This window comes from Plecotus auritus, assembly GCF_963455305.1.
Source record: "Plecotus auritus genome assembly, chromosome: 2".
Classification (NCBI taxonomy): domain Eukaryota; kingdom Metazoa; phylum Chordata; class Mammalia; order Chiroptera; family Vespertilionidae; genus Plecotus; species Plecotus auritus.
Genome location: NC_137771.1, coordinates 4,092,375 through 4,117,188, shown reverse-complemented (window position 1 = coordinate 4,117,188; position 24,814 = coordinate 4,092,375). Strand labels below are relative to the sequence as shown.

General features: G+C 52.3%; 1 protein-coding gene across 1 annotated transcript; it reads left to right on the top strand.

Moving 5' to 3' along the window:
• Nucleotides 1-5,330: 5,330 nt before the first annotated feature.
• TNFRSF9 (TNF receptor superfamily member 9) lies at nt 5,331-18,757 on the top strand (the record flags this gene model as incomplete). The annotated part of the gene is made up of 8 exons (XM_080657077.1): nt 5,331-5,347; nt 5,397-5,605; nt 6,721-6,828; nt 7,471-7,608; nt 8,780-8,846; nt 10,019-10,155; nt 10,668-10,802; nt 18,666-18,757. 8 exons carry the CDS (start codon nt 5,331-5,333, stop codon nt 18,755-18,757), a joined length of 903 nt encoding a protein of 300 aa, XP_080513203.1.
• Between the last annotated feature and the right edge of the window lie 6,057 nt (nt 18,758-24,814).

The window sequence follows — 24,814 nt, the reverse complement described above, 5'->3', positions numbered from 1 at the left end:
CTTATGTGGAGGGGCTGTCTTTCAATTTCCAAATACTGTCTTTATCTTGGTTAGGGTTGAACCTTCACGCTCTTCAGCCTCCATGCATACTCGCTTGAGATATGCACTATTAGACCTATAGCCAATAAACAGAAAACAAAACCTACTCCGTGGCTGAGGGTTTAGAAGGCGATGAGACATATTCTCGCTAAGCTTGCTCAATTGTTGATTTTGCTTGGGGTCCTTGCTGATGGAACCTGCGTGGACAAGATGAAACTTTGGTTGCATTTGACGGATTAGAACTCTCCAATGAATAAAGCAAGGCGGTGCGTGTTCTAGAGCAAAGGAAACGCATGGGAAGGGGACCCTGTGGCTGGTCAGAGAGCAAGTGCATCTGCCTTCGCCCCCTAACACGATTCCATCCAACAAGAGCGCAGCATGAACAGCGGGAAGCTGGGGCCTTCGGCAGCGCATCTGAGCGGGAGTGGCTGGCGCCAGTCGCCTGCAGGATCTCTCAGCTCAGGGGAGGCTGTGGGTGCCCATGGCTGGCACCAGTCGCCTGCAGGATCTCTCAGCTCAGGGAAGGCTGTGGGTGCCCGTGGCTGGCACCAGTCGCCTGCAGGATCTCTCAGCTCAGGGAAGGCTGTGGGTGCCCGTGGCTGGCACCAGTCGCCTGCAGGATCTCTCAGCTCAGGGAAGGCTGTGGGTGCCCGTGGCTGGCGCCAGTCGCCTGCAGGATCTCTCAGCTCAGGGGAGGCTGTGGGTGCCCGTGGCTGGCGCCAGTCGCCTGCAGGATCAGCTCAGGGGAGGCTGTGGGTGCCCGTGGCTGGCGCCAGTCGCCTGCAGGATCAGCTCAGGGGAGGCTGTGGGTGCCCGTGGCTGGCGCCAGTCGCCTGCAGGATCAGCTCAGGGGAGGCTGTGGGTGCCCGTGGCTGGCATCAGTCGTCTGGAGGATCTCTCAGCTCAGGGAAGGCTGTGGGTGCCCGTGGCTGGCGCCAGTCGCCTGCAGGATCAGCTCAGGGAAGGCTGTGGGTGCCCGTGGCTGGCGCCAGTCGCCTGGAGGATCTCTCAGCTCAGGGGAGGCTGTGGGCCGTGAGCTGATGACTGTGCGGTGATGACTGTGCGTATGTCATTCTCAGGGGCGGCGACAGCTCTGCCCACAGCGGAGCCACAGTTAGGCGGGTGAGTAGCACTGAGCTCAGTGAGCATGTCGTCCAGGGAAATGTCACTCGGGGTGTTTCCCACAGAGGACCGCCTGCGCACGAGGAGGCCACTTGCCCCGAGCGTGACTGGCCGCAGGGAGGTCAGCGGGGAGCCTGTGTGCTGCGGGACTGGGGACACGCTCTGGAGAGGCCCGGGCACTGTTTCCTCCGCCTGCTACTTGCTCTGGGCGGTTTTACTGACGGTCAGTCTGCGAGGGCAGGAAAGGGGCGTTTCAAAGCCATCAAGCTCCGTAACTACGACTATGTCCTTGAGAACGGTGGGCCAGGCCCCGAGCTCCGTGCCTGGTGTGGGCTGTTTCATTCACTCCTCACCCGGCGAGGAGGGAAGTGTTGCTGCATCTGTAAGGTGTGGTTCGAAAGGCGGAGGCTGAGGGGGGTGAAGAGAGCTGCGCGAGGTCACATGACCGTCAGTGGTCATGAGCCTAGATTCCATCCGTTGGCTCTTACCCACGTGGACCCCCTGCTGCTCCCACGAGGTGTGGGGGGGTGGTAAAATCGGGGTAAAGGCAGCAAATCAAACCCCCAATGAGATAGCACTTTACATCCGCTAGGATGGCTTAATCCATTTCTTTTTTTAAATATATTTTTATTGATTGCAGAGAGGAAGGGAGAGGGAGAGATACAAACATCCATGATGAGAGAGAATCATTGATCGGCTGCCACCTGCACGCCCCCCACTGAGGATCGAGCCCAAAACCCAGGCCTGTGCCCTGACCTGGGAACCGTGACCTCCTGCTTCATAGGTCGACACTCAACCACTGAGCCACGCCGGCTGGGCAATGAATTTCTTCTAATTAAAATAAATAACAAGTGGTAGCAAGGATGTGGAGACTCTGAAACCCTTACGTGTCGTCGGTGGGAATGTAGAATGGTGCAGCTACTGTGGGGAACAGTCTGGCAATTTCTCCAAAAGTGAAAGGGAAATCCCGTGGAGGCAATGCCACACCTCCACGCCCCGGAACACACTCGGGAGAGCGGAGCCCGAGCTGGTTCGCTCTGTGAACAGGGCCTTGGCCCGTGGGCTGAAGGCTCCCGGTGTGATTCAAGGGCACGCATCTCGGCTGCGGGAGATGCTTCTCTCTGTCTGTCTCTCCCCCTCCCTCCCACCCTCCCTAAAAATCAATGGAAAAATCTCCTGGGGTGAGGATTAACAAAAATACTTTTTTTTTTTTTAAAGAGAGAACCAGAAACACATGTCCATACAAATACCTGCACACAGATGTTCACAGCAACATTGTTTTTTTAAAAAAACACATTTTATTGACTTTTTACAGAGAGGAAGGGAGAGGGATAGAAAGCTAGAAACATCGATGAGAGAGAAACATCGATCAGCTGCCTCCTGCACACCTCCCACTGGGGATGTGCCCACAACCAAGGTACATGCCCTTGACTGGAATCGAACCTGGGACCCTTGAGTCCGCAGGCCGACGCTCTATCCACTGAGCCAAACCGGTCAGGGCCACAGCAACATTGTTAATAGGCGGCAAGAAGTGGCAACAGCTCAAATGGCCCTCAGCGCTGAGTGGAGCAAAATGTGGCACAGCCAGGCGATGGCATGTGACTCGGCAGGAGGAGGAATGACCCGTGAGACGATGTGGATGAACTGTGAGAACACGTGCTCAGTGAAATAAACCGACACCCACACCACACACCGTGTGATGGCTTTTATATGAAATGTCCAGAATAGGATCGTCTCTAGAGACAGGAGATCAGCGGCGACCAGGACGAGGGGGAGGGTTCCTGGGAGGGGGCGGGGCCCTGGGAAGTGACCGTTAATGGGCACAGGGTTTCTTTTTGGACCGAAGAATATGTTCTGGAATCATGTGCTGGGGATGGCTGTGCAACCTAGCGAATATACTAAAACCCGTCGAAATGTACGCTTTAAAATTTGCTATGTGAACTGTATCTTCGTTTTCAAAAAAGGCAACTTTCAGGTCAGATTCAGGAGGTTCCCCGAATACTGGAGACAGCAGGAGCCACTGGAAGTTTCTAAGAAGGACAGTGGCATGATGGGAGGCGTGCTTAGCACACAGCAAATGCCTAATAAATGTTAGCTCTCTTCCTCTCCCTTCATCCCCCAATTCAACACCAAGCCCCCGTGTCTCCCTGGGGGCGGGAGAAGCGGTTTTCTGTTTCGATCCCAATAGAAAACCTCTTGCTGTTAGTTCTGGTTGTCTTCCTGAGATATGATATACCGTGCTGGACAGTTCATCTTAGCGTCTCTAAAGCAGCCCCCTCCTCCCCCTCCCCTCCTCCCCTCCTCCTCCTCTCCTCCTCCCCCCCCCCCATCCTCCCTTTCTCTTTTCCTCCTCTCCCTCCTCCTCCCCCTTCCCCTCCTCTTCTTCCTTCATAGACCTCACTTTGCCCAATAACGCAGCCTGGCATATCAGTTCTATGGCTCCTCCTATCTCCCTTTCCCTCCGTCTCTCCCTCCTTCTTCCCATCTCAGCCACCCAGCAGGAGCACAGTGAAAGGGAGTCAGGTCGTCCTGGGTTCTAATCCGGGCTCTCCCTCCTGCTGATGGCCTGGCTAGAAGCCGAGCCTCCATGTCCTCATTTGCATAATGTCCCAATAAATAAGGAGTCATATTGACTCCTAGGGTCCTTTTGAAGACAGCACTCATTAACGTGCTTACCGGCGCCTGCTATATCAGCGGCCCTGGATACACTGTAGCTACATCAGCGTCCCTGGATACACTGTGGCTACGTCAGTGGCCCTGGATACACTGTGGCTACGTCAGTGGCCCTGGATACACTGTAGCTACGTCAGAGGCCCTGGATACACTGTAGCTACATCAGCGGCCCTGGATACACTGTAGCTACGTCAGAGGCCCTGGATACACTGTAGCTACATCAGCGGCCCTGGATACACTGTAGCTACGTCAGAGGCCCTGGATACACTGTAGCTACACCAGCGGCCCTGGATACACTGTAGCTACCGCAGCGACTAGAGCGAGCGGGCAGCGCAGTGCACAAGGGCTGGTCCTTATTCTGAGGCTGGTTTCATCCCTCTCATCTCAAAGAATTACAGAAAGTGACAAAATCTCTTTACCAAAGTCACCTTGAAAATACCATCTGTAGAGAGTGCTTCCAAGAAGTGTTTGAAATGCCATCGTTAGAGGGGTTTGGGGTCAGCAAATATCCAGCGAGCTCCCCCGCAGAGCTGGGTGGGGATTTCCCAGAGGCCCCGCCCCCGGCTGAGTCACTCCAGCGCCCCGCGTGTGTCTAACCTGTCAGGCTTCCTCCTCTTCAGAACTCGCTGCTCCCAAGACCAAGTCCTGGAAAGTTCCTCAGCAGCCCGCCATCTCAAGGTTGGTCGTTCGTGGCAGACAGGGGGACTCGGGCTGGGGTGAGGATAGAGGGAGGCTCCATTTACTTTGTAACATTTCTAGACTTTCCCCCCTTCTAATTGCTAACATCATCTCTTCCCTAGCTCATGAAATAAAGATCAAATAAAAATCTCAAAGGAGATTTTTCTTTGTACTCTATAGTTTTGTTACTATATGAGCTTCAAATCTCAAAATGAGCAAATACATCTATGAAGAAAATGTGCACAGCATAGCAAATGTAGTCAATAGTTTTGTGATAACTATGTATGGTGCTGGGTGGGCCGGTACCAAACTTACTGGGGGATCGCTTTGTGAGTATATGAATGTCTAACCACTGTGTTGTACACCTGAAACTAACATAATATTGAATGTCAAGTGTAATTGAACAGTTTAAACGTTTTAATGTGATGAAGAGCTGAGCGGAGAGGTTATTGTAACTTTCTAGCAACCGGTGGTTGAAATGTCCACATGCTGTTCATGCAAACGGTGATAACGGGGTATCTTCTCGGGGAGCTAAATAGTTAGGTGTCCCCGACAGTCTCAGATTCCAGGGGCAGCAGGCAGCTGGCATTGTTGAAATCTGGATGCTAATGCTAAGTAGCCAAGAAAGTCCCCAAAAGTTCTGGCTGTGATGACTTCTGTATTTTGGCAAGATGTGTTGGACAGTGCCCCTCCGACCGAGGCGAGCATGCACACAAGCTGTGTGTGTCGTTACCCTTGTCCCAGCAGAGAAGTGCCTGTGAGTCGCTCCCTCTCCTGTATGGACTGTCCCCGACAACCCCGAGTTCCGGTGGAGCTGGATGGCGGTGGCCGGAACGTGGGAAAGGAGAAACCGCCCCATTCCTGCACCTGTCTCCCTTCTGCAGGGCGACTTTGGGAACCGGCGACTTTGATCCCAAGGCGTTGGGCGTCCGCTTTGCTACGTCGTATCCGGGCAAGACCAAGACCAAGACCAAGACCAAGACCAAGACCATCATGGGACGTGGGCGCTGCCACCTCGTGGCTGCGGTGCTGCTGGTCCTGACTGTGGAGAGGGTTCGACCAGGGCAGGGCTCCTGCCGGGACTGCCCCGCGGGTGAGCACCCAGTTACACGCGGGATCGTTGTGCCGGAACACGGCACGGGTGGGCACGGGATCAGGGCCAAGGAGCTCTGCTTGAATGACCTTTTACACGTCCACCTACAAATACTTCTGGGGTGCGGGCGTCTTAGCCCTGTGAACAAAGCCATGCCCCTTGGCCCAGCCTTGTCCTCCAGGGGTAACAAGAGAACCTGGTTCATAGCGCTGCTGGGAGGACCCCAGGAGGGGGTACAACCTCAGAGAATGGCAGCTGTGCGGGGGAGGCCCTGGGCTCCAGCTGCGGACACAGCAGGGAGCAAGGGGGAGGCGGGGCGGAGGGTGTGTGTGTGTGTGTGTGTGTGTGTGTGTGTGTGTGTGGCAAAGTGGGCAAAGGCAGACACAGGTATTAATGAAGGATGTTGCTCTCCCCCTGAATCCTATCATATTGATCTCCTGGATCGATTAAGAGAAATCATTCTGTTTTATTCAATAGACAAAGGAAACTATTTTCTTTCCGTTGACTTATTTGTTGCAATACCTATACTTCGTTATTCTTATTTCTGTGATTTTTGTTGAGGGCAATCTTGCAAATTTATACTTAAAAATGTGTTTTTTTAATCCTTACTCGAGGGTATGTTTTTATTGATTTTAGAGAGAAAGGAAGTGGGGGGGGGGAACATCTGTGGAACCTGCTCCCTTTCCTGACACTCCCACCAACCGAGCCAGCGGGCCAGGGCCCACATGTACACTTTTTAAAAATATATAGATATTTTTATGGATTTCAGAGAGGAAGGGAGAGAGAGATAGAAACATCAATGATGAGAGAGAATCACTGATTGGCTGCCTCCTGCACGCCCCCTACTGGGGATTGAGCCCACAACCCAGGCATGTGCCCTCGACCGGAATTGAACCCGGGACCCTTCAGTCCGCAGGCCGACGCTCTATCCGCTGAGCCACGCCGGCTAGGGCGCCCACATGCGTACTTTTAAGAAGTCCATCAGCAAAGTAAAGCCTGTCCCTGTGGCACCTGGGAAACGATCACTGTTTCAGATTCTTGTTTTCTGTGAGCATCACAACGCGTCCGGCCGCGGTGTCCACTGCCAAACACGGACCCTGTGCTCTGCCGCGCAGGTACTTTCTGTGGGAAAACCAAGACTCCGACTTGCACCCCCTGTCCCTCCAATAGCTTCTCCCGCGCCCCTGCACAAGAGGCCTGCCACCTGTGTCGGCGCTGCGAAGGTAGGGCCTCGGGGGCGGCTTCACTCCGAGACGGGTGGGGCGGGGGGCCCCTCCCCCCCAGATGTATTCCCGAGGAGACTGGCCTCCAAGAGGTCAGGGGTCCGAGGGGCGGGGTGCTGTCCATACGCAGCCCCAGGAGAAGAACTCACTGTCCAGCAACTGCGTGTGGATTTGAGCTCTTTGGATGTCAGAGGAAACAGTCGTCTGACAAGAGAGAACATTTTCATCAGCAAAATGTAAAAATGTCTTCTATTGGGGTTCAGAAGTACACTTTACCTTCTAAGACCACTGGAACATTTTTAAAAAGATTAAAAATATATTGATTGATTTCAGAGAGGAAAGGAGAGAGAGAGAGAGAGAGAGAAAGAGGGAGAGAGACATCAATGATGAGAGAAAATCATGGATCAGCTGCCTCCTGCATGCTTCCCATCAGGGACTGAGCCCAAAACCCAGGCACGTGCTCTTGACCGGAATCGAACCCGGGACCTTTCAGTCTGCAAGCTGACGCTCTATCCGCTGAGCCACACCGGCGAGGGCGTCTGGGAACATTTTAGGCAGAGTGAGCCTGGGTCTTACTGCGGAACGCAGATGTGCTTCCTGGACGTGGGGGTCCAGTGTGATGTAACACGGGGGGCCTTGCAGGTGTTTTCAGGACGAAGAAGAGGTGCTCCCCGACCAGCGATGCCGAATGCGAGTGCGTCCCGGGGTTCCACTGCCGAGGGGCTGGGTGCGCCATGTGTGAGCAGGACTGTGGGCGAGGTCAAGAATTAACGGAAGACGGTGGGTATGCCGTTCAGCCACCTGGAGCACGTTTGTTGTCAAGACGAATGTCCTTAGTGTGGGTCTCGGTCTTTTCTCGTGTGTGTGTGTGTGTGTGTGTGTGTGTGTGTGTGTGTGTGTCTTTTAAACATGTACTTAGCACAGACGCACTGTGGCAATTTCACAAGCTAATAGCATACAGGATAATATCCCAGCTAATAAAGAGGGAATATGCAAATGGCTGTTACGCCGTGAAGCGTAACGACTGAGTAACGACCAGATCACAGATCAGCAGGAGGATGGGGCAGCGAGCTACAAGCAGGCAGTGGAGAGCTACAGGAGAGGGCAGGGCAGCAAGCTATGGGGGGGGGGGGGCGGGGGGAGGAGGGGGAGCTACAGGAGGGGGCAGGGCAGCAAGCTATGAGGGGGGGCGGGGGGAGGAGGGGGAGCTACTGGAGGGCAGCAGCGAGCTACTGAAGAGCTACTGGTGCACCGATTCGTGCGCAGGGCTGCTAGTCTCTTAATAAGCCAAAATAAAGATAATACACAGCAGGTGCGCAGGCTGGGCCTTTGGAACCCTATATAATAAAGAGCTAATACGCAAATGGTTGTCCCACCCTCTCGCCAGGGCCCGGGGACCTGAGGCCCCCCACCCTGCGGGGCTTGATGGGGGTGGGGCCCGGCAGGTCTGATGCGATTTCAGGTGCGGGTGGGCGGGGACTTGACTCTGGGTCCCACAGCACGCCCCAGACTCTGACAGGAGGGAGATTTTCATATACATTTTACTAATTTTCTTTCATCTCTGACACTTCTATTATAGAGAAAGGGCAAATAGCAATATTAAAGTATTTCCTCTAATTAATTCCCTTTTAATGTGCACAAATTTTGTGCACCGGGCCACTAGTGTAAAATAAAGCGTAGATTTATAGACCCTTAAAGCTACAAGCAATGAACCCCTGCATCAAGGAGAGGATATTTACAAACCGTCTGAAAGCACCTTCGTTCTTCACCTGGACCGTGGGTTTTCATACACTGCTTCATCTCAGGGTTTGGTTTCAGGAGTCCTCGAACAATCTGTGTAGATTGACTTACGTTCACGGCGTTATTATGGAAGTATGGCCATCGCAGGCCAGTTACGAAGTGATGGAAATCCTCCCTTTCTGATTATTGCTTTTTAAAATTTCTCTGCCAGGCTGCAAAGACTGTGACCCAGGGACGTTTAACGACCAGAACCTGGGCACCTGCCGACCGTGGACGGAGTATGTATAACTTCTCTTTGCTTACACAATGAAGAACCTGGGTTAATTTTCTTAAAGACAAAGAATGTTATCACGGGAGCTTAAAAAAAAAAGTTTTTATTGATTTTAGAGAGAGAGGAAGGGAGCCAGAGAGAGAAACATCGATGAGAAAGAAACATCAACATCGATCGGCTGCCCCCTGCACGCCCCCTGCTGGGGGTGGAGCCGGAACCGGGCATGTGCCCTGACTGGGGATCGAACCGTGACCTCCTGGTTCATAGGGTGACACTCCACCACTGAGCCCCGCCGGCCAGACTCATTGAGGCTTTTTGAAATCTATTGGGTGTAGACACAGCACACCAGCCCACCAGGCAGGGTGGGGACAGTACGGGGGTAGCGCCTGGCTCAGCAACGTGGGCATTTTCCCTGGAAATGATGCCGAGCCTCCGGTCGGAGCTGCCCGCCGGCCCCCATCTGCTCGGCGCTCTTCTGTGTCCTTCCCATCTCTCGGCTGCCTCGTCCCCTCCCTCGCCAATCAGCGCGTCTTCCAGTGCCCAGGACGGAGAGCGATGTACATGGATGCACGTCACCTGGCATGGCCTGGCCAGTGTGGCTCAGTGGGTTGGGCATCGTCGTGTGTGTGGAAAGGCCACAGGTTTGTTTGTTTTTTTTAAATTGACAGCTTTTTTAAAAAAATATATTTTATTGATATTTCACAGAGAGGAAGGGAGAGGGATAGAGAGCTAGAAACATCAATGAGAGAGAAACATCCATCAGCTGCCTCCTGCACACCTCCCACTGGGGATGTGCCTGCAATCAAGGTACATGCCCTTGACCGGAATCGAACCCGGGACCCTTCAGTCCGCAGGCCGACGCTCTATCCACTGAGCCAAACCGGTTTCGGCAGGCCACAGGTTTGATTCTCGGTCCCGGCACAGGCCTGGGTTGTGGGCTCAATGTCCCGTGGGGGGCACGCAGGAGGCAGCCAATTGATGTTTCACTCTCACATTTATGTCTCTCTCTCTCTCCCTCTCTCTCTGATCAATAAAAATATATTTTTAAAAAAGTCTTCAGGAATCCAGACTCACACGTCTTTGTGACTAGGCTGCCTTATGGGGCGGGGAACGGCAGTGTGTTTCATTGGCACGATCTGTACCTGAATGACTGACTCGAACCCTTTCCACTGGCCTCAGCTGCGCTCGGGAAGGGAAGGCCGTGCTGGTGAACGGGACGAAGGAGAGAGACGTGACGTGCGGGCCAACCTCGGCGGACTTCTCCCCAGGCGCACCCTCCACCCCCGCGCCCACCCCCGCGCCCGCGCCGGAGCCAGGTAGCTGGTTTGCTGCCCTCAAGTCCATGTGACCGGATGGTGGCCGTTCCCACCGGGGTCCGACCCCTCGCAGGTCCTCGCTCGGCCCACAACGGCGCCAGCACGCGCCCCTCCGCAGGCCTCAGGGGCCTGGGTGTCATTTAGTCTGAGACCCACACCGGTGAGCAGAGAGAGAGACATCCGTGATGAGAGAGAATCAGGGACCGGCTGCCCCTGCATGCCCCCCTCTGGGGATGGAGCCCACCCCCCGGGCCTGTGCCCTGACCGGGAATCGAACCCTGACCTCCCGGTTCATAGGTTGACGCTCAACCACTGAGCCCCACCGGCTGGGCAAGGTGTTTAAAAAAAAGGTGTTTTTTTTTTTTCTTAACACGCGGGCAAGTTCACCAAGGTAGCTGGTTGGATGCCCAAGGATGCACTTCCCACGATGAGGGGTTTGCCAACGTGAACATAAACGTAAGCAAACGCAGGAGGTGACATGGCGCGTGCTCTCTCCCTCGCCCTCTCCCCAGGTGCCCGGCCCCCCATCAGCATCTTCCTGCTGGCGCTGCTGTCGGCCGCGGCCCTGGCCCTGCTGCTCCTGCTGCTGCTGCGGTTCTCCGAGGCGGAGCAGGGCCGGCGGAAACTCCTGTCCCTCCTCAAGCAGCGTAAGTGAACACGCGTGCGACAGACAGGAGCCCCCGAGGCGAGGCTTTTTCCAGGAGGAAGGAAAGCGGGGGGCTACGTTCTAGAAACCGGCTCAGAACGGCCCCGTGGTTATCAGCGCAGGCAGTGTTGCCCCCAAGGGGACAGTGGGCAACCCCTGGAGGCAGCTGGCCTTCACCACCTGGGGGGTGGGGGTGGGGAGCGATGTGCTGGCATCTAGTGGGTGGTCAGTGAGGGTGCTAAACGCCCTACTACGCACCGGCGGGCCCCACGCTCAGAGCTACCCGCCCAAATGTCAACAGTGCGGAGAGGAGGAGAGTGGGCAATAGCAGAACATAACCCCAGGGTTCTAGAAAAGTGACAGTGTAAGTATGTGCAGCCTTGGGTAACTCTGTGTGTGCACGTAAGTGTGCGCACACGTGTGCGGCCAGTCAGCTGTGCACACAGGACACCGGCCAGGAGGAATCAGAAAGTAACCTTTGCCCCTCAGCCCTGATCGCAGGTCCTCGCTCGGCCCACAACGGCACCAGCATGCTCCCCTCCACTGGCCTCAGGGGCAATGACCTTAACCCCAGGCAGCCCCCGAGTCAGGGGCACAGAGCCCTTGCCGGGTCCGAGCATAACATGGACTCTTACGTCAGCAACATGGATGACGTGAGAAACCTCCCCGCATTGAGCTAAGATGCTGTTTCTATATGGAACGTGGCAAGCGCCAGCACTCACTAAATGAAACCTATTAGTATTTGTTCAAAAAAGTTATAGCCCGGCCGGTGTGGCTCAGTGGATTGAGCATCGTCCCAGGCACCACGAGGTCTCTGATTGGATTCCTGGTCAGGGCACATGCCCAGGTTTCAGGCTCAGTCCCCAGCAGGGGGCGTGCAGGAGGCAGCCAATCGATGTTTCTCTCTCATCCTTGTTTTTTTTTTTTTAAATATATTTTATTGATTTTTCACAGAGAGGAAGGGAGAGGGATAGAGAGTTAGAAACATCGATGAGAGAGAAACATCGATCAGCTGTCTCTTGCACACTCCCCACTGGGCATGTGCCCGCAACCAAGGTACATGCCCTTGACCGGAATCGAACCCGCGACCCCTCAGTCCCCAGGCCGACACTTTAGCCACTGAGCCAAACCAGTTAGGGCTCACATCCTTGTTTCTCTCTCCCTCTCCCTTCCTCTCTCTCAAATCAATTAAAAAACATGAATAAAAATGTCCTTTAGGTTTATAGATGGGGCCTGGATTTTTGTCTTCATAGAGGACAGAACCAGAGACGCAGGCTAGATTTGGCAGGAGGGATTCGGCCGAGGGGGGAGAGGGTGGCGCTGTAACCCAAAATGTTCCAGGTATGGGGGGGGGGGGGGGACAGTGTCAGCAAAGTCTTATCTAAAGATGCGCTGCACTGATTTGTCTAAGGGGCATTTTGAAAACAATACAAAATGGTTTTATATCGGGCCATAGAGCACAAAGGGGAAACACAGCTTAACAGATTGTTGTAGAGTGAACGCTTGCATCACCCAGCACCCAGCCCGGTGGGGAAACAGGATCACTTACCCCCTTCCGCCCCCCCCCCCCCACACCTCCCCAAGCCCTGCCTGTCCTTCCAGACAAAGCCCTCCCTCCCACCAGTGCTAACCACGGCTAGAAGTCAGGGCAGTCGCTTTCTTGCTCATATTTATAGCTTTGCTCCAGAACAACACAGTTTCACCTCCCAGCGAGTGGCCTGTGTCTATCCCGTATTCTCTGTATCTATTCAGTATTCTCTGTATCTATTCAGTATCCGCCTTCTTTCATGCAACATTGTAGCATTACGGTCCATCCCCGTGTGCATTTGCCTTAGTTGATGTCTATTGTTGGATACTCTTCTGCTGAGTGAGTGGCTACCTCATTGTCGTTTGGTCCCTTCAAATACGGACCGACACTTGGGCTATGTCCAGTTTGGGGCTATTTCAGACAACGGTGTTCCAGTATTTCTGTCTATTTTCTCAGCGCACATAGCACATGTTTCTGCGTTGTTTTAATCTAGAAGGATCATCGCTGGGCCCTTCGTAGACATCCCAACTGTCTCCAGAGCGGCAAGGGCCCCTGCCGCTGGCCCAGCCGCGGAGGAGAGCTCCTTTGGCCCCAGTCCTTGCTAACCTTGGCGTTCATTTCTCTCTCTCTGGTGGGCGGGTAGATTTCGCTGTGGGTTAATTTGCATTTCCCTGGTTTCTAGTGAGATGGGACTTTTTTCACGTTACGTTGGCCATTGGGATTTCCTCCTCTGCGCAGAGCCAGCCCCACCAAGGCTTTTGAGCACCTTTCTGGGGGCGGGGGGGGGGGGGGGCCCTGTCCTGGTCGCATTACCGTGCAGGAGCCCTCCCGCGGGCTGCGCGTGCGCTGCGGGCACCTTCTCCCCCTGCGGTCTGCTCCGGCTTCTCTTTCTGAGGTCCACACCTTTGATTTCAAGCTCTCAGCTCTCACTGACACCCTCATAGCAAGAACGAATCTTTCCATCTTTGCCCAACCGGCAACACAGTTCTTCATACAACGGTTTTCAAAAGTACGTATGAGTAATGAGTGAGTTGCAATGGAACCCTATTCCATTTTTTTGAAAACTTTATTTTTAGAAACGTTCTATTTTTAAAATAACTGTAGGTTCACAGGAAGTTGTGAACCGTGCAGAAAAGTCAGGGTTGCCGTCGATGTAGCGATAGTGCAAGGTCAGGCCGCTCAAGGACCGCGGGGCATTGTGTGTGGATACTTGTTTTGTGTGTGTGTGTGTGTGTGTGTGTGTGTGTGTGTTTAATCCTCACCTGAGGATATGTTTTTATTGATTTTTGAGAGAGGGAAACATTGACGTGAGAGAGAAACATCAGTCGGTTGCCTCCCCTACGTGCCCCGACCACAGATGGAACCCACAACCTAGTTAAGTGCCCTGAGCGGGAATCGAACCCACGACCTTCTGGTGTACAGGATGGTGCTCCAACCACCCGAGCCACACAGCCAGGGCCGTGTGTGCACACTTGGGTGTCATTTTACCGATGTGTCGACTGTTATAACCACCAGTGCAATTGAAACACAGATCCAGCCCAGCCGGCGTGGCTCAGTGGATAGAATGTCAGCCTGTGGACTGAAGGGTCCCGGGTTCAATTCCGGTCAAGGGCACATGCCTAGGTTGTGGGCTCAATCTCCAGTAGGGGGAGTGCAGGAGGCAGCCGATCAACGGTTCTCTCTCATCGTTGATGTTTCTATCTCTCTCTCCCTCTCTGAAGTCAATAAAGATATATTAAAAAAACAACACACACACACACACAAAACAACACAAACAAACACAGATCCAGCCCAGCCGGCGTGGCTCAGTGGTTGAGGGTGGACCTCTGATCCATAGTGGAGGGCGTGCAGGAGGCAGCCAATCCAAGATTCTCGCTCCTCATTGATGTTTCTCTCTCTCTCTCCCTCTCCTTTCCTCTCTGAAATCAATAAACATATATTAAACACACACACACACACACACAAAACAACAACAAACCACACACAATACCATTCCCTGAGCACAAAGATCTCCCTCTGCTCGGCCTTCACAGCCACCCCTGCCCCCTCCCCCTCCCCCCCCCAACCCCAGCAACCTCGAACCTGTGTTCTATCTTTACAATGTTGTCTCTTTGAGACTGTTATGTACATGGGATCACACCCTATAGAAATGGATCAGGAATACACAAACGTTGGAGAAGGGCTTTTTTCACCCAACGCCACGGACACCCGGCCACGCGTGTTTCCGTCACGCCCTCTCCTTGCTGGCCGGCGCCCACGGCGCACGTGGACCAGTGTCTGACGATCGCATTTAAAGCAGCCTCGCCGAAACCGGTTTGGCTCCGTGGATAGAGCGTCGGCCTGTGGAATGGGGGGTGCCGGGTTCGATTCCGTTAAGGGCATGTACCTTGGTTGCGGGCACATCCCCAGTGGGAGGTGTGCAGGAGGCAGCTGATCGATGTTTCTCTCTCATCGATGTTTCTAACTCTCTATCCCTCTCCCTTCCTCTCTGTGAAATATCAATAAAATATATTTAAATAAATAAATAAATAAATAAATAAAGCGGCCTTGCAGTCCTGTGCAGGTTTCGTGTGGACACACGTTTTCATTTCTCTGAGACGGACGCCCAGGAGTGCAATGGCTGGCCGATCGGTGAGTGTCCGTTCAGAGTCTGAAGAAACCAGCGAACCGTTTCCCAGAGAGCTGAGCCGTGGGACCCCCAGCGGCGCGGGAGAGCCCGTTTCTCTCTCCCTGGCCAGCCCTTGCCGGCCGCGGTTTCTCATGGCAGCTCTCTGACCCGGGTACTGACAGCGCCCTGCGGCCTTTTATCTATTTATTTATTTATTTACCATCTCTTTTTAAATATATATATATATATATATATATATATATATATATATATATTATTTCAGAGAGGAAGGGAGAGGGAGAGAGAGAAACATCAATGATGAGAGAGAATCATTGATCGGCTGCCTCCTGCACGCCCCCTCCTGGGGATCGAGCCTGCAACCCGGGCATGTGCCCTTGACCGGAATGGAACCCGGGACCCTTCAGTCTGCAGGCCGACGCCCTGTCCACTGAGCCAAACCGCCAGGGCCCCGTGGTCTTAACTTGCCTTTCCCCGAGGCGCGAGCCTGCACACCTTCAGTGTCGTGTTCCTTTGTGGCGTTGGCCCGTCTCCAGTGGACGTGTTTGCTGGACTACAGACATTTGGGAATTCTTTATTTCTCCCCGATCCCAGTCCTCCGTCACTTAGGTGTTTGCGAGTATCTCCTCCCGGTCCGCAGCCTTCCCGCCCCCTCCCGGGGCGTTGGCAGAGAGAAGTATGTTAATGTCGATGAAGTCCACTGTCTTTCTTCCACTGTGGAATCAGGTCTAAGAACGCTTCCCCAAGCCCCGGGCTGCCTTCCAGATGTGGACATGGGACTCCAGGGCTCATGTTCAGTTACGTGTTGCATACGGCGTGAGAGGGTTCGATCCAGATCCAGATTTCTTTTTTTTTTTAAATATATTTTATTGATATTTTACAGAGAGGAAGGGAGAGGGATAGAGAGCTAGAAACATCGATGAGAGAGAAACATCCATCAGCTGCCTCCTGCACACCTCCCACTGGGGATGTGCCCGCAACCAAGGTACATGCCCTTGACTGGAATCGAACCCGGGACCCTTTAGTCTGCAGGCCAACACTCTATCCACTGAGCCAAACCGGTTTCGGCCAGATCCAGATTTCTTTGCGGGGTTGGCCCATGCGTGTCCAGGGCCCCAGCACCACTGGTTGAAAACATTCCCATCTCCATGGACTTGCTTCTGTGCTGTCAGAAGCCGGTCGGCTGTGCTTGCGCGGGGATGGCCCAGCTTCTCCCTTCTGTTCGCTGGTCCGCATGCTTACTCTCCGCCCGCACCGCCGTCTGACGATTAGAGCTATCCAGCGTCTCACGATCGGTAGGGTTGGAGTGGTTCTTCCCGCTTTATTCTTCTTTTTCAAAATCCCTTCAGCGAGTCTAGTTCCTCTACATTTCCATGTACATTTTTGGATAATCTTAGATGCACCTGCAAAAAGTCAGCTGCGGTTCCGACAGCCGTTGTGCTAAGCCTGTGCATTCGTTTGGGGCAGCCGTGGGCACACTACGGCCCGCGGGCCGGATCCGGCCCGTTCGGCTGTTCTATCCGGCCCGCGGAGCCGAAAGAGCGGAGGGTTCTCTTGCTCTCCCCTCCGCTCCTTTACTTTGAATGTATATTAGTTCACACAAACACTCCATCCATGCTTTTGTTCCGGCCCTCCGGTCCAGTTTAAGAACCCATTGTGGCCCTCGAGTCAAAAAGTTTGCCCACCCCTGGTTTAGACCATAATGTCATCTGCAAACAGGGAAGCTTTATTTTTTCTTTCTCTATCTGTACGCTTTTTAATTCCTTTTCTTGGCTAGCTAGAACTTCCAGTACCGTGTGGGATAAAATGGGTGAGTGACCATCTTTGCCTTACTTCTAATTTTAGGGGGGAAACATTCAATTTCACCAGTAAGTATGATGTGATTGTAGACTTCTAGTAGATCTTTATTTTTCTTAAGTCCTCATCTGAGGATATATTTTTATTGTTTTGTGTGTGTTTTTTTGTTGTTTTTTTGAAAGAGAGGAAAGGAGAGGGGGGAAGAGAGAAGAACATCGATGTGTGAGAGAAACATTGGTTGGTGGCCTCCTGGGGACTTTGCCGGAAGATGGGCATCTGTCCTGACCAGGAATCGAACCTGAAACCTTTCGGTCCCGAGGACGATGCTCGGCCAGGGCCGGTGGATCTTCCTTATAAAGTCGAGGAAGTTTCTCCTCTATTTCTAGTTTTCTGAGAATTTGTTTAAGAATCATGAATCAATGTTGAATCTTGTCACGTTTTCTTTGCATCAACAGATACAATCACTTGATTTTCTTCTCTATCCGGCTAAGATGACGGGTTACATAGATTCATTTTTGAATATTGAACCAGCCTTGCATCCTTGGAACAAACTCTGCTTGCTCATAGAATAGAATTCTTTTTCTAAGTTGCTGAATTATACCTGCTAACATTTTGCTAAGAATTTTTGTAGCTATATTCCCGAGGGATATCAAATGTAGTTTTCTTTTCTAGTAGTGTCTTTTTAAAAATATACATTTTTTAAAATTGATTTCAGAGAGCAAGGGCAAGGGAGAGAGAGATAGAGACATCAATGATGAGAGAGACTCATAGATTGGCTGCCTCCTGCACATCTCCTCCTGGGGATCAAGCCCGCAACCCGGGCCTGTGCCCTGACCGGGAATCGAACCGTGACCTCCTGGTTCATAGGTGGATGCTCAGCCCCTGAGCCCCGCCGGTCGGGCTCTAGTATTACCTTTGTCCGGCGTGGGTATCAGAGTGACACTGGTTTCATCCTGACACCCCAGTGCTGTTTGTGAATGTCTCACCGGGTTTCCATGAATTTTTGGAGACAGCGCAGTTGTTGGGTTTCGGTTATTTTTTGTAGCGACAAGCATGTAAAATCGGGTGGGGCCTTTTGCTTCGTCGGGCTATAACAGTATCTGCTTAGGATTCAAGGTTGCTCGCCAGTAACACATTAGTTGACACAAGTATGTGGAAGAACACCTGGAAGGTAGTGCATAAATCGGTTCCTTCCTTCCTAACAGATGGAAGTGGGGGGGCATATCCTAACAGATGGACATGGGGGGCGTACCCTAACAGATGGAAGTTGGGGGCGTATCCTAACAGATGGAAGTGGGGGGCGTACCCTAACAGATGGAAGTGGGGGGGGCATATCCTAACAGATGGAAGTGGAGGGGCGTACCCTAACAGATGGAAGTGGGGGGGCGTACCCTAACAGATGGAAGTGGGGGGGCGTACCCTAACAGATGGAAGTGGGGGAGCATATCCTAATAGATGGAAGTGGGGGGGGGCGTATCCTAACAGATGGAAGTGGGGGGGGGCATATCCTAACAGATGGAAGTGGGGGGGCGTACCCTAACATCTCGGAGCCATAAGCATCTCATTCAGAAGAACCTGTCTGTGTGGCATTTAAGAGACCCTCACTGAAACCACGGTTATATTTGGGACCCGGCAAATTTTATGCATTAGTGATTCATGCTCAAGAGTACTTTAGCCGTTGTGTAAAGAATACAGTTTTTCAGGACCAATACAAATATTTGGTAAAACGAAAAGAGCAAAACGCACCCTCAAAAACCCCGAGGAAAAGTTCCTCTTGCTGACGGGCGGGTTCGAAGTGAAGTGGAGAGCGTCTGCTCCTTGGAGAAGTTGTCCCACGGGAATGAGCTCTAGGAAATGAATGGTGAGTGGTTCGGACAGACAACCAACCATCCGTGTCTGCGCTTCCTTCCCAGCGTTCCTGAAACCGGTGCGAACCGCCCAAGAGGAGGATGGCTGCAGCTGCGGGTTCCCCGAAGAGGAAGAAGGAGGAGAGGGTCACCTGTGAGTGGATCCCCAGAGCGGCTGGGACACGTTCGAGAAGAAACAACGGAGAAATAGGAGTGGTCCCACCATCGTACCTTTCTCTATCAAAAAACACGGACCTGGGTTACACCCAGGGGTACCCCCAACACGTCCCTTTAAAATGCACCCCTTTCCACAGAGGATGGCACAGGGCTGGTGGCATCTTCCAGATAGTACTTGACAGGTTAGGGTTAGGTGTTTTCGTTTTGTTTTTTTTAATCCTCACCCGAGGACATTTTCCCATTGATCTTTAGGGAGCGTGGAAGAGAGAGGGAAAGAGAGAGAAACATTGATGTGAGAGAAACACATCGATGGCTTGCCTCCTGCACGCGCCCCGACCAGGGCTCCGGCTGGGGATGTGCCTGCAACCCAGGTACATGCCCTTGACCGGAATCGAAGCCGAGACCCTCCGGTCCGCAGGCCACCGCTCTATCCACTGAGCCACACTGGCTAGGGCTTTTATTATTATTATTATTCAAAGAGAATTCTATTTTAAATTCAATCATGTAGCCAAATGGTCCAGCTAATATCATTCAGGGCTGTGTGTAATACGACATGTGACAATTAAGCCGTAAGACGCAGGGAATGTCCCCGACCAAGTGTTCCGTCGGTTCTGCCACCCAGCACACTGGCCTCCTCCAGGGCTGGGAAGGAAGACAGAGCCCAGGTTGGGACGAGTCTTGGGAAGATTTCGTGTCCCCGCAGGTCTGTGGTCCCTCCACCCTCCCCTCCTCTGCCTTTGTCCTCCCCCGTCTGAGCCAGGGCTTACACTTTATTTTATTCTTAAAAACGTTAAAGGCAATGTTTTATGCACAAAAACTAATAAACGGAACACAGTCACAGAACGAAGCCCCATGAGCCCGAGCAGAGAGCGGGGGCAGGGTGGCCTTGCTCCCCTGGCCGAATTTGGGGCCCACAGGCCTTCACGTGGCTCAGGAGCTAGGGAGAGTTTTCACGTGGCTTTTAATATCAAAAGAAGAAGAAAGTCTCATGACATGTAAAGTTATATGAGACTCAAATTTCCGAGTTTGTAACTGAAGTTTTAAAAAATATATATTTTTTTATTGATTTCAGAGAGGAAGGGAGAGGGAGAGAGAGACAGAAACATCAGTGATGACAGAGAATCATTGATCGGCCGCCTCCTGCATGCCCCACAGTGGGGATCGAGCCCACAATCCAGGCATGTGCCCTGACCGGGAATCGAACTGTGACCTCCTGGTTCATAGGTCGATGCTCAACCATGGAGCCACGCCGGCTGGGCTGTGATTGAAGTTTATTGGGACACACAACCACACTCATTCTTTACTGACTGTCCTAGGCACCTCTGCACGGCAATAGCAGGGTGGACAGTTGTGACAAGGGACTTGATGGCCCACAAAGCAAAAACAAAGCATTTAGCCCTGACCGGTTTGGCTCAGTGGATAGAGCGTCGGCCTGCGGACTGAAGGGTCCCAGGTTCAATTCCGGTCAAGGGCATGCACCTTCGTTGCAGGCACATCCCCAGTGGGGGGTGTGCAGGAGGCAACTGATTGATGTTTCTCTCTTATCAATGTTTCTAACTCTCTCCAGGGGTCCTCAAACTTTTTAAACAGGGGCCAGTTCACTGTCCCTCAGACCATTGGAGGGCCGGACTATAGTTTAAAAAAAAAAACTATGAACAAATTCCTATGTGCACTGCGGGCCCAGGACGCGTCGGCTGCTAAGCAGGACAGGCAGCGGCACCCGGCGGGCCGGATACATGTCCTCGGCGGGCCGCATGTGGCCCGCGGGCCGTAGTTTGAGGATCCCTGCATCCCTCTCCCTTCGTCTCTGTAAAAAAATCAATAAAATATATTTTTAAAAAAACACACAAAAAAACAAAAAAACAAAGCATTTAGGGTCTGACCCTGTGTAAGGTCAAAGCCAAGGTCAGAGCATCCGTCTGAGTGCTGCTTCTCTCCCTGGTCTGCTGCCTCCCTTCCCGACCCACCCCCAGCAACCTCTCTCAGGAAGGTTGGTTCTATCAGCCTTCCTTTTCAAAAACAAAAATCACTTGTTGTATCATCGTAATAACGGTCTCATTTCGTTTGTTTGTTTTTGAGATTCCTGAACATGGCTTTGTGTGTGTGGAGACTTTGGGCACTTGCTTTAATGAATGATTCCAAAGTGTGTTTATGGGACTCGCTCATGTTGTGGTGTGAAGCTGGAAGACGTTCACTCTGACTGCGTGTATGCTTTTGCAAATAAACGATGATTTATCCGTCGATTTTCTACCGAAGGACGCGTGGGCTGTCTCTAGGGGTCTGCAGTTACGAGCGGCGTTGCTATGAATGCTCTTTGGTGTACAGGAGGGTCTCTAGGGAAACTCCCTTTGAGCAAAGTTTCTGGATTTAGGGCATATGAACTTTCAACTTTGCAGGGGTGGGCAAACTTTTTGACTCGAGGGCCACAATGGGTTCTTAAACTGGACCGGAGGGCCGGAACAAAAGCATGGATGGAGTGTTTGTGTGAACTAATATAAATTCAAAGTAAAGGAGCGGAGGGGAGAGCAAGAGAACCGGATAGAACAGCCGGATCCGGCCCGCGGGCCGTAGTTTGCCCACGGTTGAACTAGGGATACGCTAACTTATGCAGAAATAAGAAATGACCCCCCTCTCCCCCCACCTTATGGATTCACGAGACGACGGGTGCCTTCCTCGCCGGCCTCCCGCGCCTGGTCAGGCTGCGGCCCGCGGCTCCATGCTGTTTCACGCCGGGACTGGGTGACGGGAGCTGCTTCGACTTGGAACGTGGGTGCTCTCCTGGCGAAGGGATTCGCTTCGCTCCTAGTCAGTTGGCTAGATGCTAACTCTTTGACGAAGTCACACAGCCCAGCGGGGCATCAGCGGGGCAGAAAGTATCGCCTTGGCACAGGGAGGGGCAGGAAGGACTTCTGAGCCGGGAAAGGGTTACCGTGGCGACAGGTCGCTTTTCAAAGCAGCTGTTCTCATTCCTGCTCTTGTCAGCAGCACACGTGTGTCCACCTGGTCCCCATGCTCGCGGCCCTCTGGCATCATCAGACTGAATGTCCCCATCCCGGCGGGATCAGGAAGGCCCCGCCCTGAGGTCTGGTTCTGCTCCACCTTGATGACTAATGAGCGTCTCGCCTTCGAAGTCCTTTTATACCGTTGGTGCTGTCTCTGTGAAATGCTTGCTTGTGTTTTTTGCTCATTTTTAAAACTTGCTTGTTTGTCTCTTTCTTATTGATTCCTCCAAGTTCTTTATATATTCTAGATCAGGCATCCTCAAACGACGGCCCGCGGGCCACATGCGGCCCGCCGAGGACATGGATCCGGCCCGCCGGGTGCCGCTGCCCGTCCTGCTTAGCAGCCGACGTGTCCCGGGCCCGCAGTGCACATAGGAATTTGCTCATAGTTTTTTTTTTTTTAAACTATAGTCCGGCCCTCCAACGGTCTGAGGGACAGTGAACTGGCCCCCTGTTTAAAAAGTTTGAGGACCCCTGGTCCAACCTATGAGGGAAGGTGGGGGGTGCGGGGGTAAGAGATCAACCAAAGGACTTGTATGCATGCCTATGAGCAGAACCAATGGACACAGACAGTAGGGGGGTGAGGGCATGGGTTGGGGGTGGGGGTGGCTGGGGAGAGGTCAATGGGGGAAAAGGGAGACACAGGTAATACTTTAAACCACAAAGAATAAAAAAAAATTTACAACTCATGTCTTATATGGTTATAACTTTTTTGTTCTCTGTTTAAAGAAACCCTTTCCTGCCCCGATATCATAACGATCTTGCTTCACATTTTGTTCTAGAAGTGTTAAGCTTGTCTTTTGCCTTTAAGTCTGATCTGTCCGGAATGCTACTTGTGGATGCTGGGAGGTAAGGATCCGGGTTTGAGTTTTGTATATGCATGGCCATAGTCCAGTCCCCTTTGGTCACTATCCAATGGTCCGTCTCCTCCCCGTGGGTCTGCCTACCGCCTGTCCATCATCCAGTCTCCACAGGCCCAGGGCTGGTGTCTGTCCCACTGGTCCATTCGCCCCGCCTTTGTTACGGCAGCTTGAGAACTGCTCCTGATACCTAACAGGGCAGGTCTTTCCCCCCTTTTATTGACTTGATTGGGGTGACCCCGGTTAACAGAATGATACAGGCGTCAGGGACACGATCCCACAGCCCGTCACCTGCACACGGTACTGTGTGCTCTCACCCCAGACAAGTCTCCTTCCATCAGCATCTGTCCCCTCGAGGCCCTCCATCATCTCTGATTTGGATGCACACTTCAGCAACATTCCAAGGAAATCACTGCCTGGAAGAAATTCGGTGAGATAATAGGTATTCCTCCCCCTTCATTTAGGAATGTGTTTTCATATGCTTTGGCCCATGATAGAATTGTACGTGTTCAGAAAACAATTGTTGTTCTCATTGAAATGAAGATACCTTCACTTGGATTTTAATCTTGTGCACCTGAATACCATCTTGCTAGAATGCCATGCTTGGCGGTACAATCCTTTTATTTTAATTAATTAGTTAATTAATTAATTTAGTTCATTGGTTTATTTTGCTCATTAGATCCCACATAGGAGTGAGATCATGTGATACTTGTCTTTCTCTGACTGGCTTATGTCGCTTACATAATACTCTCCAGGTCCCCCCCATGCTGTCTCCAAGGGTAAGAAGTATTCCTTTTTCATGGCTGCATAGTATTCCACGGGTGGTACAACCCTTTTAGAACAGGAGGCAGAGCAGAGGTATGGGGGTTACAGAGCCACTTCAGAAACAGGACTGTATGTGACCTTTTTTTTTTTTTTTTTTAAACTTTCCCTTCCAAACCACGGCGCTATAAATCCTAATGTGGCTTCCCCCACACAGAGGCAACTCCCTGGACTCCCTCGGCCCAGATCAGAAACACAGAACATGGAGCGTGTTCTGCTTCTCTGCCCGCGCGTTTCTGTCCCCCGACGTGATCACAGTGCCTTTAGGTATAACATGTGAAAGTCACACATGAAACACACAGGGCTTTGGAATATGAGTCCCCTCCCCCCAACGGCAGTGCACAAGGAAAGACAGGCGAGACGGAATGACGTGACCCTCTTTGGGGGTTAACTTAGGAAAGCCGATCACGAAGCTGACTAGAGATGAATGTACATTTCTGTGATCAAAACAAGCGAACGCATCGGGGGCATCCACGTTGGAAACAGTGCTCTAGACGCTTAAGCACAAGCTGGGGTTCCTGCTGAGTGGGTTTTGATGGAAACTTCTGCCACGAGGGGCCACCGGCTACCAGGGTGGGCGTCTCCCTCCCCTGTGGGCGGATTTTCCGCCCGTGGGTGGGTCGCACCCTGGACCACAGCTCGGGTGACTTCCGTGTGGTCTGTGTGTGGTGGGGCTGGCTGAGCGATCCTTATCTCTGTTTTTAAAAAGGACTCTATAATAAGACACAAACCTATCGTTTTCACACCAAAAATCTAAGAAAAAGAAAGCTACTTATGACCTAACTGGTTTGGCTCAGTGGCTGGAGCGTTGGCCTGCAGACTGAAAGGTCCCAGGTTCGATTCCGGTCAAGGGCATGTACCTTGGTTGCGGGCACATCCCCAGTGCAGAGCATGCAGGAGGCAGCCAATTCATGCTTCTCTCATCATTGATGTTTCTCTCTCTCTCCCTCTCCCTTCCTCTCTGAAATCAATAAACATATTTAAAAAATAATATTGATCCCCATAGCCATTTCTCTCTCTTTTTTAAAAAATATATTTTATTGATTTTTTACAGAGAGGAAGGGAGAGGGATAGAGAGTTAGAAACATGGATGAGAGAGAAACATCGATCAGCTGCCTCCTGCACACCTCCCACTGGGGATGTGCCCGCAACCAAGGTACGTGCCCTTGACCGGAATTGAACCTGGGACCCTTCAGTCCGCAGGCTGACGCTCTGTCCACTGAGCCAAACCGGTTTCAGCCCTTTCTCTTTTTTTAAAAAAAATATTTTTATTGATTTCAGAGAGGAAGGGAGAGTGAGGGAGAGATAGAAACATCGATGAGAGAATCATCGATTGGCTGCCTCCTGCACGCCC